This window comes from Chelonia mydas, chromosome 3 (assembly GCF_015237465.2).
Source record: "Chelonia mydas isolate rCheMyd1 chromosome 3, rCheMyd1.pri.v2, whole genome shotgun sequence".
Taxonomy (NCBI): domain Eukaryota; kingdom Metazoa; phylum Chordata; order Testudines; family Cheloniidae; genus Chelonia; species Chelonia mydas.
The window spans coordinates 66786594-66807273 of record NC_057851.1 but is presented as its reverse complement, the minus strand read 5'-3'; the positions used below and the strand labels follow the sequence as shown (position 1 = coordinate 66807273).

The window sequence follows — 20680 nt, the reverse complement described above, 5'->3', positions numbered from 1 at the left end:
GTGGCTGCTGCCCTGCTTTTCATAGTGTTTCTATCAGTATTGCTGGGTTTCATGAACCCAAAGAGATGGATGTTGATATTGAAGAAAATGTTATCTTTGAAAGAAGCTTGTTGTTACAGCTCTGTTCTCTTCCAGACATGCTGTGCAGCATTCTGTGGAACCTATACAATTATTACAAGCAGTTTGCAGAATGTGTACAAGCCAGGATTACTGAACTTCGTCAGCCTATAGAAAAAGAACTTAAGGTAAGAATAGAAGCTTTCCCCAGACAATGTGCTGAATTCTGCAAAGGAGCAGTGAAGCAGATATCCTTGTTTGAACTGTACTGAATAGTTCTACTGGTTACTGAAATTCCTATTGAAGCCTTCCTCACACTCTACCTTGTGTGAAAATTAGCTGAGTGGGAGGGTTGGTTGCAGTTTTTGTCTGGAGTTAGTCAGTTCCACTTAACCAGAGAGATTACTGCAAAGTGATGAGGCCCCTATGGATCTAACCACGTTGTCTGTGCAACGCTTCCAGCTCAAATGTGTACACTAGCAGAAGGTGAACATGAATGCCTTGCTATTTGGGGCTGTCAGCTCATCTTAATGCATCCTTTTTTTGTGATCGCTTTTAAAAGCAAATACTGCATTGTATTTTTAAGGAATACTTCATTAGCAGTTTCTCTTCTATTACAGGAATTTGTGAAAATTTCTAAGTGGAATGATGTCAGCTTCTGGGCTATAAAACAGTCTGTGGAGAAGACACACAGGTAACATGGAAATTTTGGAAGAAAGGGACCATTTTGGGATCCAGTGTGATAGACTGTATGTGCACATACTGTATTTTTAACTTCCTACTAGTTGGATTCTGTGCAGCACTGAGCTTGTTATGTCACTGGGGTTTCATTTGTACCATAGAACATTTGATAATCCTGTGTTTTTCTGTGGTGATTAGGACCCTCTTTAAATTCATGAAGAAGTTTGAATCTGTTCTGAAGGAGCCCTGTCAACCTGCCCTGGTTGAGAGTGATAAAGAGGAAGGGCTAGACTGCTTGGAGAGGCAGGAAGAGTCTGAGAACAAAGAGACAAAAGTTCAGAGGTTAAACAGCATATTAAGAAAAACTTTGTCTGCTAGAACAGATGCTGCCAAGGTATCTGCACTTCTTTTCTAATTACAAGCAGTATATGTTCTGCATTCTGATTTGAATGTTGATTTTGTTTTTATATGACTTTCTGCACAAGTCAGTGCCAAAAACCTCTTCTTTGAGTGTTGTCAAAGTTTTTTTAAGTATGTGTTTTGTCTTTCAATTGTGATTTGTGTGATAAAATGCTCGGTCAAGAGGGAGGGAATGCGATGAATATGCTTAGCGTCAGTACTGCACAGTAAGCTTTGCCATGCAGAGTAATCTGTATTCCAGATTACTGGATCTGTTAGTGGATGACATTGTCTCCAGGTATTTAGGGATTGGCTGTGATGGTCTTTTACCTAGCTAGTCAGTACAATAATAGTGACAGGGAAGACTGCTTATTTTGCCTTTTTGTCTGAAAGGGCTATGATGTTTCTGATTCAAATAAATTGATAACTCTTAGCCTTCCTGGATTCAGCTCTAAATTCTCGTAGCCTTCCTAGATTCAGCTCTAGCATGTAGTCCAGCCCAGAGGGGAAGTTATCCAGTTTACATTCTGAAACAGATTCATGTTCCCGTTGAAGTATTAGTGTTTTAAGTGTTAATAAACTTAAATAATAAATAAAGTTAATAAATAAAGTTTCACTGAGAATATTAGTGAGGATGAAATTGGCTCGGATATTCCCATCTGGCAGTTTCCTGGATTCTGTTCAATTTTTTCATGCTGGGAGAATGTTTTTATTTTTTATTATTTTTTTTTCTCCCTCTCTGTCCTTGCATTGTTACTTCAGTATGGCAGTCTGAGAGGGGATCTGATACAATTCTAATGTAGTCACTTTTACGTTATTGTATTCCTCTCAATAGAAACATATACTGTTGCTGATTATCAACTATTAGCTTGTTTTTACTAGTTTAATGATGTAGATAATTCTGTCCTGGAGAGAATGAAACAACCACAGCAAGTGATAAGCGAGTTGAGAAAGCCCTGAGGAATAACTGTTAATCAGCCCTGGGGATAACTCCTGACACTCTCAGTGGTTTATAATTATGCTACTCTGTAGTTAACTCTTAGCTTCCATCTGAGCATCTTTAAAGCTGTTTGCAGATACCAACTAAATCTCTCAGCCCTTCAGAGTGGGGGTAAATAAGTATGGTTATCCCTGTCTTGTGGATTGGGAAACAGGTATTAAACTGATAAGATCAGATTTAGTAATTTTATTAAGATGATGTTGAAGTAAAAAGAAAACGGTACAGAGTTTAAGCATAGAAGTTTCTGGTTATCAGGGAATAAAGTACAGGTTATCAAGGGGTGTGAAATTCAGTTTAGGAACAGGTGGCGTAAGAAATACATAATCTGCAATCTCCCCAACTGGGGGTAAAAGTTTAACGGGTCAAAGTACAGACATTGAGATATGGTATTTATATTGCAACTTACCCCAAGTGTTGGTGTGGACAAAATGTGGAATTGAACTCAGTATTTTGATTAAGCCACAACACTTTTGAATTATATGCTGACAAGATATAAAATGTTTTGGGTTTCAGCTGTATGTGGAGCTTTAGTGTTGGCTTACAGCAAGTTGCTATGATTAAGGCTAAGATTTTGTCATGAATATTTTTAGTAAAAGTCACAGACGGGTCACAGGCAATAAACAAAAATTCATGGAAGCCCATGACCTGTCCTGACTTTTACTAAAAGTAACTGACACAATGGGGCTGAGCTGAGGGAGGGGGGCCCCAGGGGCCATGGCTCTCCCAGTTTTGAAAGTGGATGGGCGTGGCCTGTGTCCTGGGCCCCCTTCCAGGGCAGGTGGAGGGCCCACGGCTCCTCACAGCTGCCTGGGCGGGTCTTACTTCTGCCCCTGAGGTCCTGCCCCCAGACCAAGCTGGAGCCAGGTCAGGTTAAGAGCTGCGTGGGCAGCTGTGAGGAGCCACGGACCCTGTACCTGCCCTGGGCGGGGTACACGGGTGGCGGGGACATGGGCCGGGGGCTACTCTCTGGCCTCCCACCCAGGGCAGGCAGAGGGGCCCAGGCTCCCTGGCCCAGCTCTAGCCTGGGTGGGGCTTTGGGGGGAAGAGGTGGGGCTATGGAGGGCGGGAGGCTAGTGGCCCCACCACTTTTAGGAAGAATCCATTGCTCCTGGAACCCTGGAGAAGGAAGGGTGGGTCCAGCACCCACCGCCACTGTGGCTGACAGCTTTTCAGGGTCCCGCTCAGCACCCATGGTGGCTGGGAGCAGCAAGGGCCCCCACCCCCTCTGGTGGCTCGGAGCTCCAGGACCTGTGGCTCAGAACTCGGGGTCCCCCCTGCCACCTGCGACAGCTGAGAGTTCTTGGAGCTCTGGGTCTCTGGCCACCTGCGGTGGCTGAAAGCTTCAAGTTTCCCCACCGCCCACAATGGCTCGGAGCTCTGTGCCCCCCCATGGCGGCTGGGAGCTGCGGGGGCCCCTACCACCCTCAGGGCTCCATGGCCCTGCTGGCTGACAGCTCCAGCCCCGCCGCCACTCCGGGGCTGAAGCAGAAAATGTTACGGAAGTCATAGATTCTGTGACATAATCTTAGCCTTAGCTATGATCCATGTGGAGCTGTCTGTTGATATGGATGCTGATTTCTTCCATTTTCACAGACCGTGCTCTTAGAAGAATGCTATGGTGGAGTTATGTTTGATACAGAATCTCTTCAGTGTCGTTTGCCCAAGCTTACAAAGCGAATGAAGATGTTATGTGCAACTCTTATGAAGAAGAACTCATTTCTAGACCTGGTGGAGAGTCTTGAGCAGTTTACAGGGGAGTATTGGAAATACACGACTACCTGACCAAAAAAATCTAAGAGCATTTTCTTAATCAGCTATGTATATAGATCCTTTCCATAATTAGTTTATGCATGTTGAGGTTTCAAGTCTCTCTCCTACTGTCTCCCATACAGGTGATATCATTGTCTCTGTGGTTGAACTGCAGAACTTAACAATTAATCAGGCTGCAGATAAGGAAAAGCAGAAGTCAGAGGTCAAACATATTCTTATGCAGAAACAACGGGCCTTATCAGATCTCTTTAAAAGCCTTACTACAACAGGTGAGATTTAGTTTAAATGTGATTGAGTTAAAAATTCAGAAGATGTAGGATAGAATACTTTTGCTAATAAACACACACATTGAGTGATACCAGTTTCTTTCTCCAAATTGAGGCATCATTGTGCATAATGTTTTCATGAGCATGTAAACCTGTATTGAACTGGTTTGGATTTGTGTATCAAAGCTTCATGTAGGTCAATATTTTGGTGTCAGTCAGGATTATTAGAACAGTCCTTCCATTCAATTGTGTTGGATTACATTGTATGCAATATGATTTCTATTTCAAAGAATTTATTCAGAATATTTAGTCAGTGGTCACTGTCCTACTTTAGAAGTGGGAGGGGACTCTACAGCTCATACCCATTCACTAATTCAAAGCCAATGTGAAATGAGTTGGTGATTCCAGTCTCATCCCTAGTGAACAAGGGCCTACATTTCAGTGGCTAATATTGAAAGAGAAGCTAAGGAACAAATGGACATTAAGGCTGAACTGTTTGCCCTTAAGAACAAGCTAAGGCATGTTAGAAAGGCAGTGCAGGAAGTTCTAAAGATAAATGGAGAGCTCCAAAGCTACTGGTCCAGCATCGTTTCCATTCTTGTCACACTGACTCATTTTCACAAGCTGTCCTGGGTCACTGAAATTAACAAAATGTGGAATCTCCACACAAGCAAATACTTCTCAGTGTTTCTCTGTGGCGTCTCTTAGCTTGGTAATTGTTTTACTGGCCCTCAGGCCCCAGCAGCCTTCTCAACAGCTTCCTGAAGTTTTTTTTAAACCTCAGCTTTTCCCCAGCCTTACATCCTACCCAAGTCTCTCTTGCCTATCTCTTGGCTGAGTAACTGTGTTTACAGTAAGTGACCTTATAGACTGACTGACTGACTGGTAGAAGCTGATTGCCCAATTTAATGCGCTGACACTTTAGGCTTTTTTTGTCTTACACGTTTGTGTGGTAAACTTTAAATACTTTGTAATAGGCCACAAAGGATGGCTGTTGTCAACATTTTCTTTAAACCTTTTCTTTTTCCCTTATCCCTATTCTACCAATCTCTAGCCAGAAACATAGGTTTGCAAGTCACAGTGTGGCTAACTCTTGTGATTTTTATCATGAGTTTTATATTATTTGGTGTCTCTTTTTAAAGCCCCAGCTTCTGAAGGCGTGTGGTTAGGTGAGATTCTCAACTTTCATTAAAAATAAGTTAAGTTCCTAGGTCTTATGGTTGCAGAGAAAACCTTGGAAGTGTGACCCAAGCGAGTCACTAAAGTGCGCCCTAAAGGCTCAGACCAGAAGGCAAGTGAAAAGCATTAAATGTATTATTTTTAAAATCTCATGATTTTTAAGCCAATTTCATTACTTCTGAGGGGCTTGGCTCATAATTTTTGTGTGCTGGCAATCCTTGAAAGAGAGCATTTCTCAGGGCATGCTGTATAAGTAGTTCCCAGAATACCAAGATCTGTTTTATTTAGATGGCCATATACATGAATGGCTCTAAGTGGAATCTGTCCCCATAGATGGACTTCCTGCCTTTGATAGTGGTCTGTGATAACTCTAGTGAAATAAATACTTTGCGCGAAGGTTGCTGGTCAATGGATGTAATGTTGTAGGCAGGTGGTGGTTTCTGATAGCTAGGGCACTGGACTGGATATCACATGTGGGTTCTATTTCTACCCCTACCACTGCAACACCGTGGGAATTTAACCTTTCTGTGCTTCAGTTTCCTCGTGTAAGATGAGGAAAGTGCTGTGTGCTTGCTACCGTGGTTATACTCCATTTTGTTTGAGAACTTGGTATATGATGTTGTGACTTGAAATAAATTTGATGCTATTATATAATACTTATTTGACTATAAAAATTATATTCACAAGTGCTTTGAAAGTACTATTTAAGTTGGCTTGTGTGAAAGCAACATTACACTTAATCCAGTTCAAAACAACTGCAAGAATAACAGGGTGAAGACTGATTGTCTTTGTCCCTGGTTTTATTTGACACTTCAGTTTTTGCCTTTCAGATGCAGGTTTTTTGGTTTGCTTCTGCCACGTCTTACTACTCTCCATTTTTAAATCACCCCTAAGCTAAATGTCTGCTTGTCTTCATTCAGTGCTTTCCTGTGTGTTTCTCCATCATAATCCTGAATTAGCTACTAATGTATGGTTGCCTAAAGGGCAATTGGCCTCAGAAATATCTGAAACCTTTTGTGTGTGTTAGCGTAATTGGTACTGACTAGATCTCATACTGTATATCAAAGTACCAGAGCATGAAGACATGGTATAAGTGGTTTGTTTTTTTAATGTCTTTCTAGGTTTGTCATATCGAAAGGGCCTTGCTTGGTCTCGTTCAAAAGACCCTCAGGATATGCTTTGCCTGCACCCCTTGGATTTACACAGTGCACTAGCCCTAGTCAACTGCACACATGAATTGGATGCCAAGTATGTACTTAGCATTTTATACTTTTTGGATTGTAATATTAACCGTCAACATAAGTTACAAAATGAAGTGCATCTGAAATGACTTGTTCTGCCTTGTCTTTTCGGATTATTTTTAGGGTTTTGGTTTTTTTTACATCTATGAATTACTTTTACTTTAAATATATGGTCAGTAAACACTGAAAATGTTACTCCTATTGTTGTAGCACCTACGATTTTACTATAACTAAAAACACTTAAGGGGGAAATATTTTTCAATCAAAATGGAAGCAGAAAAACACTTTACTTTTTTAAACAAATGTTTAGAAATCTAGAACCATAGGAATTCCTTTTCAAGATCAAACCAGTGGTCCAGCTTGTCTAGTTTCCTGTCTCCAACAAATGTTTGAGAGGAAGATGCAAGGTCTCCAAAGCAGGGAGTTACGGATTAACCTACCCCTAGGGAAGCATTTTTTGTAAACCCCTCAGTCAGATTTGGTCTTATGCCCTGAAGCATGAGGGTTTATATCCCTTCCAAATGTAGGGGTTTGTTTATAATATTACTTTCTCAACAACAAAATAAGGACAAAGAATTCTGTACTGGAATCTAGACTAAGGATATGTCTACGCTGACACTTCATCGGCAAAACTTTTGTCGTTCAGGGGTGTTTAAAACCTCTCTCCCGCCCCGCCGAACAACAAAAGTTTTACTGACAAAAAGCACCGGTGTGAACAGCGCTTTGTCAGCAGGAGCGCTCTCTTGCTTATAAAGCCACTGCCACTGGTGGGGGATGGAAGTTCTTTGTCGGCAGGAGAGCCCTCTTCTGCCAACAAACAGCAGCTACACTGTGCGGCTTTTAGCAGCACGGCTGTAACTGCACAGCCATGTGTAGTGTAGCCATAACCTTAGTCATTTAAAAAAATTCCAACTTAGTGTCCCTTTAAATTGTAGAGTGATTTTGGAATGTCACATAGGGATGAGCTGGGTAACCCAAGTCTCAGTTATAATTGCTACTCAGATTCTTCAGTAGCTTCAATTTTTTTAGTATTTTTTTCCCCTAAAACAGGCATAGAGGAACCAAAAAACGTTGTTTACTTATGTGATCATTCACTAATTTAATAAACTTGCAAAAAAATTATTGGCTAAATGCACGGATAAATCCAGCTTCTCTAAGCTTGGTGATACCGGGCCTGCTGTTACGCTTTCCAGGATCCTAATGTTGTATATCTTTAAAGTCAGACTTATCCATATTCTTTCAGGTTGCTGACAGAGATCTCTTCTGTCTGGGATGGATGCCAGAAGTACTTCTATCGATCTCTTGCACGCCACTCTAGGCTTCAGACAGCATTATTAGCACCTGCCAAGGTAAAGGAGTAATAGCAAGCAAAAATGGAGAATGCTTTTTATCTGAATTTTATTTTACAACTTTGAACTTGGGAGTTGGGATTTTCTGATTCTGAAGGGTGGCATGACTTGAGTCACAGTCATAGAAGATCTGTGTTTCTTTAAAATCTGGTTTGGGGACCGCATTCCAACTTAGTGATTTAAAACTATTGAGAGTCTCTGGTTTTGTGAATATATAACTTAAAAAATAATCAAAGATGTTATTTAATAATCTATATTGTATGTACAGCATCTTTCATCCCGAATTGCTTATTGCGTTGTACATATACAGGAATCCCATTAGCCTCTCTTGCACTGTGGAAAATATTTAGATAGACAAAATTCATATTATCCAGTGTGGAATTTGGTCAGTACAATAGCATTGATATCTCTGCTTTCATGAAACATGCTCTGGGATTTATAATGATCACACTTGGTCAGAGCCTCCATTATGTGTCTCATGCAAAAGATAACACCTTCAACTGCAAAGTGCCTATACCTTGTCTGGGCTTTAGTTTAGTATTGAAAGGGGAAAGAATGGTTATTCTGCACTTTCTGCAGTACCTGAGGCTTTCCAGGTATTCCCTTATCCAATCACTGACTAAGCCTGATGCTGTTTTGCACGTGATCTTGTTAGATCTCACAGTCCAAGGCAGTGTGATGTAATTGAGCACAGTTTTAGTCACTTTTGCTTGCTCTCCCACCTCTCTTCAGGAAATTGGACTAGGTAGCATTGATAGATGTAAAGGATTCACTGCACACCTTATGAAGACACTTGTTAAGCAGAGGAGCTCACTCACTGCCTTGACAGAACAGTGGATTATACTGAGGTATCTCACATTTTATTAGTATAGCCTTATTTTAAAATGGTGAAGAGGAGGTTGACTATAAATATTTATAAAAGGATGGAAAATTGCATGATAAAAGGAACAGATTTCTCTTCTGTGTTTTGTATTTTTTGCCTATACATCTGATGTCTCAAATAAAAGGAAAAGAATTGTGATTAGATCACATTTGTCTCCACTCTTGGTGCAAACATCAATTTCAGACCAACATTCTGGACTCTAATACTAATGTGTTTAATTCAGTAGACTAACAGCTCCACCTTCTGGAATTAAAATGTGGAGCAAGAGTCACAACTGAGCTCAAATCTGGGCAAGCAGATTGAAAATTTAGTAAACAAATGGCCTACCAAGGATCAAAACATTTAAGAGAAATGAGAGAGCTACACAACTGAAGACCAGAAAAGAATCACAATACAAAATTATATCAACATCCTTGGATTGTCAAACATAAGCTATTTGATAGTGATAGTGCCTTGTGATCTGACTTAAGTTGGTTTAACTTATATCTTAGCTTGTCAAGTTTTTGGGAAAATTAGTTGGCTAGCAAGTGGCTGACACACGTTTACTCCTGGGGAAATTCTGCGCCAAAAAATTAAAAATTCTGCATATTTTATTTGTCAAAATAACAATACAATCATGCCAGTTTCAATTATTGTGGTAATTTATTTCAAAATATCTGTCAGCAAGTATGTCTGTAACAATACAGACCAAAAATAAAAGATTCTAATCATATTTTTTGACAAATAGATTCCTTACTAGGCATATTAATATGAAAATTTGAGTAATTCATTTAAATTACAATACAAAACTATATTTCCTGCACTTGTCAGAAGTAGTGTGAATGCTTGGGGGAGTGAGGGGTAATGGAGGAGCTGAGTGAGAGGGAAAGAGCCTGGGAGTGAACCTGGAGGAGATTTTAGGGGGGTGGGAGAGGATTGTTAGGGAGTTGGGAAGCATTCCTCATGCAGACCCTGGCTGACCCCAAGACTCTCCCATTCAGGCACATCTGCCCCACACTCCCCATCCCCATGTTTCTCTGCAGTCCCCCTCCCCCAGGCTCAACGCTGTCACACCACTAGCTCCTGAGCAATGTTCTCTCTTAATTTTTTTCCATCCATGTGCGGGATAAATTTTGTTATGTGCACCGAGGTAATGTGTGGATGTGCGCCACGAGTAGAAACAAAAAGCCTAGATATAATATATATTTTTTAAAAGTTACCAATAGGGATAATTACTCCAGCCAGGACTGGTTAGGCATTTTAGAACTCACTACTCAAAGAATTAAATTTAAGTGTAAGAGAGAAATAAAAATTATGAAATGCATGGACCAGTCAAAAAACTAAAATAACGCACTTAGAAAGAATAAAATTACAGAGAATATATGTGCATTGCAGGAAGTACTCCTTCTTAGAACACAAGAACTAGGGGTCACCAAATGAAATTAAGAGGCAGCAGGTTTAAAACAAACAAAAGGAAGTATTTTTTCACACAACGCACAGTCAACCTGTGGAACTCCTTGCCAGAGAGTGTTGTGAAGGCCAAGACTATAACAGGGTTCAAAAAAGAACTAAATAAATTCATGGAGGATAGGTCCATCCATGGCTATTAGCCAGGATGGGCAGGAATGGTGTCCCTAGCCTCTGTTTGCCAGAGGCTGGGAATGAGTGACAGGAGATGAATCACTTGATGATTACCTGTTCTGTTCATTTCCTCTGGGGCCCCTGGCATTGTCCACTGTCGGAAGACAGGATACTGGGCTAGATGTACCTTTGGTCTGACCCAGTATGGCCGTTCTTATGAAGTACCAAGAAGTAACAACAATAATAATACAAGTATGTGTTGGGAGGTGAGTGTGAAAGACTGTGTGTGTGAGTGAGACACAGAGACTCTGTGTATGTGTGTGACACAGACTGTGTGTGTGTGTGTGTGTGCGCGCGCGCGCTCTGTTTGCTGGGGAAGTTTCTGAGAGACGCTGTGCGCTGTCTTTTTAAGGTGCTCACTGAAAGCTCTCCTGCTCTGTCCTGAGCCCTGTCTCCCCTCCCCCACTCTGCAGAGATGGGATACATGGGCAGGGGGGAGGGGGAGAGACAGAATATGTGGGGGTGGTGAGTGTGACAAAGAGAGAAGTTGTGTGAAAAAAATTATCAACAGTGCAAAATAAATACCTTGACTTTAGGCATTCTATTCCACTCTCAATCACTTCTGGATGATTTATTGATATCCCTGCCAATTCCACTCTCTTGCTCATGCGCCCACAAATTCTTTCTGTACCACTATAGAACTGTCTATGATGTTAAGTTAGGGACTCTTCTCTTAGGTTTTTGTATGACTCCCAATCTGAATTAGAGCCTTTTGGTGCTACTGTAATGTAAATATTTATTGATATTTTTCTGTACTTCACATAATTCCTTGCAATAGTCTGACTGCATAAAGCATGCAGAGATATTTAGCTGCATTGCTGTCACTTGAAATTTATGGCAGGTTCATGTGATCATTTTTCATGAGTTCTCTAACATACACCATTTGGAAAATGCTGTCTTAGTAGGATTTATCCACTCTAAATAGTGGAAGAAAGTGAAGAATAATTGAATGTAGGCTAGGGAGTTTGTTAATCTTCCTTGTTTTTAATAAACCTGCAGTATTTTGATGGGGGAGGATCTCAATGAACTCTTGTGTACAAAGTGGGGGGGGGAGTCATTAAACAAAGCTTCATTTTCTAGCTTTCAAGAGATTATTGCAAATCAATCAGAAAATATATTGAAATAATTAAAAATATCCTAAATGTCCTTTAATAAAAGTTATTTATATCTGGATGGGAAAAGTGGTATTATAACAATATTTTACTACTTCTAATTTTATAGTGTCTTGTTTCTAAGATTCTACTTTAAGGAAATGTGATTCAATATTTGAATACAAACAGTCTTTTTAACTTTTCTTCTTGTATGACTCTTCTAAACAGGAATCTCCTGAGTTGTATACAGGAAATTGATTCAAGGATGAATGTTACTAGAGAATATAATGTAGCCTTTCCTCCTCAAGATAGTATTCAGCAGTGGACTGAGAGACTGCAACATCTTGCCATGCAATGTATGGTGATCCTTGAGCAGCTATCTTGGTTTGTACAGTGCTGCCCAAGAGAACAGTCTTTAATCTGTAGTCATGATGTAAGGATGGATATGAAAACAAACATTCCTCAGTGTAAAGGAACTGAACAGAATCTGGAAAATGCCCAGATGGGAATACCTGATCTAATCCAATCAGAGCTAAAATACCTATCTCCAGTGACTGCAGAACAATTGCCCTCCGGATGCAGGATGCGAAAACAGGATCAGCTGTGGCAGCAATTGTCTGCAAGAGTGACTGAGATGCTCACAGAGATTAAGACCGTGAAAGCAGATATAGACAGAATAAGACAACAGTCTTGTGAGACCTTATTTTATTCCTGGTGAGTTGTGTGCATGCATAGAATCAAAATACTTTCTGTACATTTTGGAATTTGTAAGATTTAACAATACACCTGGGAAGTAAATTAAAAAGCTTGCCAATATTGCTGCATTTTGAAATATTTTTTTTAAGTATCTCAAAGGTATACTTTTTTCCTGCTTATTTTTAACCTCAGAAATATTTGGGATGTCAAGTCTGGCCTTTCCTGATTTTGCTGGAGTACTTGTTGGTAATCTCAGATAGAAATTGGGATGTCCCACATCCTTAACTGAAAGAGGCAGGCTTGTTGAATCTTTAACGAAGATTTCCTCTCCCGCTAAGTGTTTCTCTTTTGTTTGAGTTAAATAGTTATTAACAAAAACAAACAAATTCTTTTTAATAATCCAACCAAAAATTCCTTGCCCTCTGTTGCTCAGCGTTTGTCTCTGGTTTCCAGTGATATCATCCCACTGGTTCTCCTGTTATTCCTATAGTTCCAGTTTAGACAAGGCATGAATTCCTAATGTAAAAATAAAAGTAGAATTTTTTTTTAGTTAAAAAAAACAACACCGCAAACCACCACCATCTCGAGCTTTTTTTATACATCACAAAGAAGCAAAGCAGTACATACTCCATCTGTCCTTTTCAGGTACCCTTTAAGCAATATTATACTTTGTATGGGTGGCATCAGTGCTTGTTTCCATGACTTTTATTCCATTAGGAAATAAAGTAATCTCCATCTTAAAGAGTAAAGGCATAATTTTAAATGTATGTTTCTTTCAGTATTATGCCATTTCTTTCTTCTTCCAGGAAAGATTTTGAAGTTTGCAGTTCAGGGCTGAGCTGTTTGTTGAAAGTCTCAGCTCAGTTGCAGAGCATAGAGTCCTTATATGTTCTTCAAGGGATGGAAGGTAGGCAGTCCACAAAGCAGATGGCATTAATCAAGAGCCTAGAATACATCCAGGGGGAAGTTAATAAAACTGCCGCAGACTTCACTACCTGGAAAACCCAGCTTCTCAGTTTGACGTCAGACTGTGATGGTAAGGACTGCTCCTCTAAATCTTGAAATTTAAATGAGAATTCAGGACATCTGAGTTTAAATGTGCCTAGGGCAAAGTAAAACTAGTTTGGTCTCGTCTGAACTTTTTGTCCATTGCAAAGTCATCACACAACTTGTGTAGTCTATAGTGTCTGCTTAATTTTGTAGCTGTAGTTCAGGATTAAGAAAAAAAACTTTGGGAGGGATGTATGAGAAAACTTGCATAGTGCCTGTCTGCACTATGTGCACCATAATTCCGTGAGTGTAAATATTCACCCACACTGTGTGGGAGAAAATTAACAAGACTATTTTGTTGGCTGTTGTCTTCCATGAGCTTGCTTTGAGCAAGTATATTTTAAGCCAAAGAATTGTCAATGTCTTGTGTGATCTTTAAGAGTATCTCTTTTAATGATGGGCAAACCTTCCACATTTCATTTTGGCTAACCCCTGAAAGGTTGGAATGCTTTGCTAAAAATTTTGAGATTCCCTGCTACACAATCCCCCACCACCTTTTTAGAGATCTCTGGTTGGTCCCAGATGCACCAGTCCTTTTAAACTTCCCATGCTTTTGGATTCTCCCGATCAATGTGCAGTGGACACCAAAGTCTTAACCCAGATGCTGGGGCTGGAACTGCTGGACCACTGCAGGGTTGATTAAATGTCTCCTTGCCCAAACTTTTAAGTCTGAGTGCTCTGCTTCTCTTTGTTTAATTAAGCTTTCAGCACATCCCTAATAACATCCATTGCCTATCCCTGGAAAAAGTGTAACTCTCCCAGTTTAAATAGGTGCCAGTCAGTGTATCATGTAGAGCAATGTGTGCTGTATATGAGGAAAATATGACGACTACTAATGCATTTAAATTTAATGCATTCCCATGTTAAGATGGCAATTTTATGTTTCAAAAGGGAACCAAGAATCAGATGATGGGTTTGTAGAACATTTCTCAGTGCAAGTAGAAACTGCCATCCATGTTGTCCTGTATGCTATCCAGTGTTTAACGGAGAGAAAACAGGAAGAAGGAAAGGAGGAAGAAAAATGCTCGGAGGAAGATGGTAAGTCTGTGAGCGTAAATTATGCACACCTAGATTACACCTGTATTTAAGTAGCATCTGTTACTGAATATCACAGATTTCATGTTAATTGGAACTACCTGTGAAAACTTGATAAGGATAGGAATTGGTGGATTTCTTACTTTGAGTGTATAGAGACTGTTTTTGGTAACTTTGTGTTTCTGTATTTTTGTCAAAGAGGAGGAGGCCTCAGCCGACAGACTCAAGTCAGGGCTTTTAACTCAGCTCTTGGATGAAGACCTCTATGCTGATGTGAGTTCTCTGCATGTGCAGAAAATAATTTCAGCCATTTCAGAACTCCTGGAAAGACTGAAATCTTATGGAGAGGATTGCACAGCAGACAAACACAAGGTAAATTCATTCTTCCCTTTCTCTTTGTATTGTGGTCCCAAAGGGAGGAAGATTTGAACATGGGTTCATAAATATTCACTGTCTCTGCCTCGCCACCTACCCCATCTGCATTTATCCTTAGAATTGGAAAGATGTGTGAAAACAGGGTGGATCAAAGTGCACTGTAGAACTTCCATTGCATGGAAGCAGGGTCCACATGGACAGTTAATGCCTGGCAGACTAGTGCGAGGTAGATTTACATCCCAGCTTGCCACCAACTAACTGTTCTTATAGACAAGCCTTTGCTTTTTATAGGGAAAGAAAGGTTTGGCTTTTGTGAAATGCGAAAGATAGAAAAAGCACCAGAAACCGAAGGAATTTAAGTAAAATATGTCCAATGGCTGTGTATCTGAAAAAATATTTTCATGTATTTTTCTAGGCTTAAAATTGAGTTCTTTAATACAAAAGAAGTCACTTCACTCCACACAATTATTTCTTGAGAACAGATAGTTACAATACATTTTTCAGGATGGAGAGGTTCTAAAAGGCACCTGTTAAACTAAACTGGATTTATGGTGCAGACACATTAGTTAGTCAAGGCAGAACATGATTTAAGGATTTATGTTTTCAGTATTGTTACCCTGACTGAGGACTCATTTTAATGTAGATGGAGTTATATGATTGGAATCTCTTTTTCTCTTGTCTTTAATTTGCAGTTCTTCAATCAATCCTGCTACTTACTTGTGCGCCTAATGCCCATGCTTTCCAAGTATTCAGATCTTATCCTGTTCTATCTCATTGTTTCCTTGGCATCTCACAGAAGTACTGGGAAATTGCTTTCTGTTCTAACTAGTATATTTACAGAGCTCACCCAAAAGGTAAGAACCTTTAGAGAAATTATTAGATTGATATTAATTGTACATAATGTAGACAAAAGTCTACAATGGTTTAAATGTAAATATATACACTGTGTAAATACAGTTTGAATTTACTTACAAATGTCTAAAATTTGCTTTCTCCATTGATTTTTCAAGAGATTTCAGGGATTTTCTGGTTCATTTCTTGGTTGCATGTAGCAGCAGCGTGGTAGAGTTACATTGTGCCAGATGGGATGCAAACAAAAAATGTGAGACTGCTTCGAGATTTTGGGTCTTTTTTTTACGCTTTTCATTGCTAATGAAACAATTGATTTCCACTCAGGTTTATTCAAATTTGCACAAATATATATTTCTAGGAAGAAATACCGTAGAAGTAGGGCCAATATAAGGAAATGGATCTCAAAGTATAACACTTCTTTTTCTTATTGTTTAAAATACTGTCACTTATACTGTCTTTACTTGTCAGTACTAATTTTTGACTATTTATCAGTAAATATGTTTCCCTTTCATAGGGATTTTGTCTGCCAAAAGAATTAATGGAGGATGCAGCTGGAGAGGGAGCAACAGAGTTCCACGATTATGAGGGAGGTGGTATTGGAGATGGGGAAGGCAAGAAGGATGTGAGTGACAAAATAGAAAACGAAGACCAGGTATGTGTGTGTGGTTTGGTTCAAGGATAACTAGGAATGAATCGCTGGTCAGTTATTTGAAATCAAGATTTATTTTGAGGATTAGCATGAGCCACAGCAAACCAAATTTGTAGTATACCCTAACATTGGTTACTGTGAGTGGAATTTGTTGTAAATTTGGTCTTTCAGAGTAAATTGCCTTTTCCTTCTAAATTCCAGCGGGGTAAGATGCGATGTTTAAGCAGCATTCTTGGCTCCTGTAAATTGCTGAACACTGCAAAATAGTTTCTGTTAGGTTCAAGTTCTTTTTTGGGACATTTTTACCAATGAAAAGGATGATAGCAAGTAGAAATGTTCAGACCTTCAATCCTGTAAATGTTATACTTTTTAAAAATGACAAAAGGCTGCAATACTAATATAACCATTGATTAGGTTATAGTTCTGGTACTGGTATGTTTTGAGGGATTCAGTAAGCAATTTTGATTTATATGAAACTTCCTAAACTCAAAGGATAGGAATATGTTGGTTATTCTTTTTTAATACAACCATGGAAAGAGAAAATCTGTTTGTTTGTTTTTTTTAATTTCAAGTTCTAAAAAATAAAATACACAGATTGTGTTTAGGTGAAAGAAACAAATGGAGATGTTACTGACTGCTTTACTGTCCAACGAAGAAGTTAGGTTTTATATCAAGATAAAAATAGTTACAATGAGTTAGTTATCAAGGTAATGTTAAACCAAGCATTAATCTTGAAAACAAACCCATTGTAACTGTTGATTTAATAATCCAGGTGGAAGACACTTATCAAAAAGGTCAAGAAAAGGAGAAAGAGGATCCAGACTCCAAACCAGACATTGAAGGAGAGGACAATGCAATTGAAATGTCAGAGGACTTTGAAGGGAAAATGCATGATGGCGAACAGGACAAAAAAGGTTTGTTTCTTTCATTAAGGCAATCTGGTAAGATATCACTCTTGTAGTTTCTAGAAATGCAATTGACTAATTCAGTAACAGTTCCTGCTTTCACATAGCAAAGCATACAGACACTCTTAAACCAACTCTAAGAATAGAATAGAAAAAAATAAAGTATAAATAGTAACAAGTCAGAGTTACAAAACACAAACTACAGCCAACTTCACAATCCTCAGTTGTAACAGATGCATGGAACTAGGACAAATGAATGGGTTGTCCTTCCTATTGTCAAATGACCTATCACAGTGCTACAGATGGGTTAATGACTTCAGATGTCTTTCAAAGTAATGAGTGTTTCAGTAAATGCCAATATTCAGCAAAGCTATAATATATTTGTATAAAAGAAATAGGCTGTTACTGACTTTTGACTGTCACTTAGGAAAATAGAGCAAACTTTTTAGGGGGAAAATTTTGATTTTACAGTGCTTTATAATAATTCATAACAAATTTCACTTAACTAAAAATCCTGCAGCAAAACACACATGCTTGCTGTGCAGCAGCATATTGTAATAGAACTTGTACAGGATAGACTTGGCAAAATTATTTCTTGCCTTAGTAGATTGTGTGTGCATAGAATCACCAGCTGCTTCTAAACAGGCTTCATGTTTGAATTGCAAGAGGCTATCTTTTAATGCTTTTCAGAGTAAAATGACATTTTGGAAAAGTCCAGAGTCAATGCATTTTCTCATCAGTGTACTTTAAATAAAAAAATATATATTATATATAGCACTTTGACAGAATCAGTGTTGCGACATGTTCCATTGAGTTGTGGTATTGTACACAGAAGACAGTGAGAAATCAGATGAAGATGAAGAGCTGGATAAACAGATGGGAAATCTTGGTGACGCTGAAGCTGATAAACTGGATGAGAGGCTCTGGGGTGATGACAATGACGATGATGATGAAGAGGACAATGACAATGATGACAGTAAAACAGAAGAATCCGGACCAGGAATGGATGAGGTAAAAAAACAAAAGGAGATCAAAAGAAATAAAAAATAGTACAATGTTATTACCATGTGTACAACTGTTTCCTCCTGGGTGAATTCTGCGCCACTTCGCATGTGCAGAATTCATGTCCCCTGCAGATTTCGTTGCTTCCCCACAGAAAAATGACTTTCTGACAGGGAAGCCACAAGACAAGTCATATGACCCTCTCCAGCAGTATGTTTTGGGTGCCCAGGACAGCCAGTAGAGAGGTAAATCACTCTGGGACAGAGGGCGGGACTGGGGAAGACCCAACTGGTGGCTCCTACCCTGTGCTGGGCTCAGCTTCTAGTCCTGGCTGGGCTGGCGAGGACTGGACTTCCTCTTCCCCTGCACGGCATCTGGGGCCGGTCAGACCCACCCCCCAGATTTCTCCACAGGCTACAGGAAGCTCTGAAAACTCCCAACCCATCGCTCCTCAGCTGCAGGGGGAAGAGAGCTGCCAACCCCCATTCATCCAGATCCCCTCATACCCAGCCCCTCTCACTGAGCCTCACCCCTCCACGCCAAGCCCCACTGCACTTGGACCACCCTGACAAGCCACCTGCACCCAGATCCCCACTCCACCACGCCCCAACCAGCTGCACCTGGATCCCCGCCCCACTGAGCCTCACCCTCCCACTGAATCCCCCCTTCCAGACTCCCCTGCTGAACTCTGTCCCCCCCTACACCCAGACTCTGCCTCGCTGAGCTCCAACCATCTTCACCTGGACCCCCCCCCTGCAGAGTCCCATTACCATTGAACCCAGAACCCCCCAACAAGCCCCTGTGCATCCAGATTGCCTCCCGCACCCAGATTGCCCCACAAAGAACCCTCTCAACCCACACCTGGATCTCCCCACACTAAGCCCCTCCACACTTGGATCCTGCCGGACTGAGCCTGCCTGCACTTGGTGAACCTGGCACAGAGGGGCAGGGCCCTGGGGTGTTTCTGAGGCAGGCTCAGTCTTTGCGGTGTGTCAGGATTGGGTGCAGCCCCACTGTTGAGCCATGTACCGGCGTGGGAGCTGCAGAGTGATCTCCTACCTCTGTGCAGCCAGTGGCCAGTACTCCCCAGTGCCATGCTGGAGCCTCCACATATTTGACAAAATTTGCACAATTGTAAAATACTGTGCACAGAATTTTTAATTTTTTGGCGCAGAATGCCCTCAGGAGTAACAACCTCACTAACTCAGTGTGACCTAGAGTATGAGACCTGACATAAAGGGGGAGAGTAGTTAAATTCTCCCTTCAAAAGAGGAGGTATGTAAAATGGAAGCAGTAAGGTTTGGCTCTTGTCCCTAATTCAGCAAACCCAGATTTCTCCAGAGTTGATCTTCAAGAGTTTGGACTTTCCTCACCAGCCTTAGGAAAGCATCTGATCCTCATAGTTATAGCATGATATGGTGAGTTTCAAACTCGCAATGCCATCACATGTCCAACTGAATTAAATCAACCTGAACCAAATGTGTCCCCTGTGAACCTTTTGCCTCGCCCCGATGTAAGGTTGTCCATGCTTGCTGAGTATGGGTATGTCAGTCATGACTGTAGCAATTGCACATTAATTGAAGAAGGTAACCACTTCTGTAGTGGCCTCAGAAGGGGGCAATTTGAATATATCCTAAATGTGTTTGGTTTGTTTCCTGTGGGAACTGCAGCCCTCTAATTACACAGACTTTTTAGCATTTTGCATAATCACTTTCTGGATTTTTTTTGTCCATACTCAGGGTGATTCTGAGCTTGTTGCAAAAGATGACAACTTGGATGCAGGCAATAAAAATGATAAAAAGAAGCCATCTAAGGATGAAGAAAAAGAGGAGCAAGCAGAGGATGGTGAAAACAAAGAGAAAATTCACGAACAAATAGATGAGGTAAAAAGGTTTTAAAACAGAACTAAGAATACTGTACTTTAAAGGGTCTTCAGAAGCCTGTAATGTTGTACTACTTATGCTAAGGGTTGTAATGGCATATTACTGGCTGATTAAAAAATATATATATATATTTTTATAAATTAAAAATGGCTAGCCTAGTTTAAAAGAAAAATCAAGATTGTTACAAGCCATTTATTATTTCAGTGGGAATACTGATCTGCTGTTAAAATACTTCTAGTCCATTGTGCATTGCTGAGAACTTGAATTGTTTTTATCTAGTAGCTGAAGAACCTTGCCAAAAACTATACTATATCTTAGTGACAAAAATAACACATTCAATATACTATATATATTCTATTGCTCCAAAAGTCAGAGATTCCTTACATTTACTTTACCTAAAAATACTAATTGACCGGCAGAGTGCATCTCCATTCTGTGCTATTCTGAAGTTTTGCTCTCACAATTCAGTGATATTTATTCAAACTGCTGCCTATTTTGTCCTTGGTGCATTTGTCATAAGGTTTTAAAAATAAAGAATTAAGTACACATACTTAGTTGCATCCTAAACTGAGCAGTCTTTAGTTTTTGTGACTTTCTATGTCTGTAAATTGTTAGTCCTCAGAAACCCATCTATGCCAGCCCAAACAATCGCTATGCAACCTAGGGATGTGAAATAGAGCTGGCTGCTCTAAGACTT

At 40.1% G+C, this 20680-nt stretch overlaps 1 protein-coding gene across 5 annotated transcripts in view; it reads left to right on the top strand.

The window, feature by feature from the left end:
• Positions 1-20680, top strand: part of MDN1 (midasin AAA ATPase 1) — a 162289-nt gene that overhangs the window by 124053 nt on the left and 17556 nt on the right. For 3 of the 5 annotated variants that reach the window (XM_037894480.2, XM_043542661.1, XM_037894478.2), the window contains exons 71-87: positions 136-245; positions 678-751; positions 937-1132; positions 3731-3890; positions 4030-4176; positions 6474-6600; positions 7837-7942; positions 8675-8790; positions 11765-12250; positions 13039-13268; positions 14174-14320; positions 14517-14689; positions 15385-15546; positions 16059-16196; positions 16966-17107; positions 17931-18109; positions 19840-19983. In XM_037894480.2, coding sequence (XP_037750408.1) covers positions 136-245; positions 678-751; positions 937-1132; positions 3731-3890; positions 4030-4176; positions 6474-6600; positions 7837-7942; positions 8675-8790; positions 11765-12250; positions 13039-13268; positions 14174-14320; positions 14517-14689; positions 15385-15546; positions 16059-16196; positions 16966-17107; positions 17931-18109; positions 19840-19983 — 2837 coding nt within the window. Of the gene's footprint in view, positions 1-135; positions 246-677; positions 752-936; positions 1133-3730; positions 3891-4029; positions 4177-6473; positions 6601-7836; positions 7943-8674; positions 8791-11764; positions 12251-13038; positions 13269-14173; positions 14321-14516; positions 14690-15384; positions 15547-16058; positions 16197-16965; positions 17108-17928; positions 18110-19839; positions 19984-20680 lie in introns of those variants that run through there. The other 2 variants (XM_037894479.2, XM_037894481.2) reach the window with 2 other exon arrangements.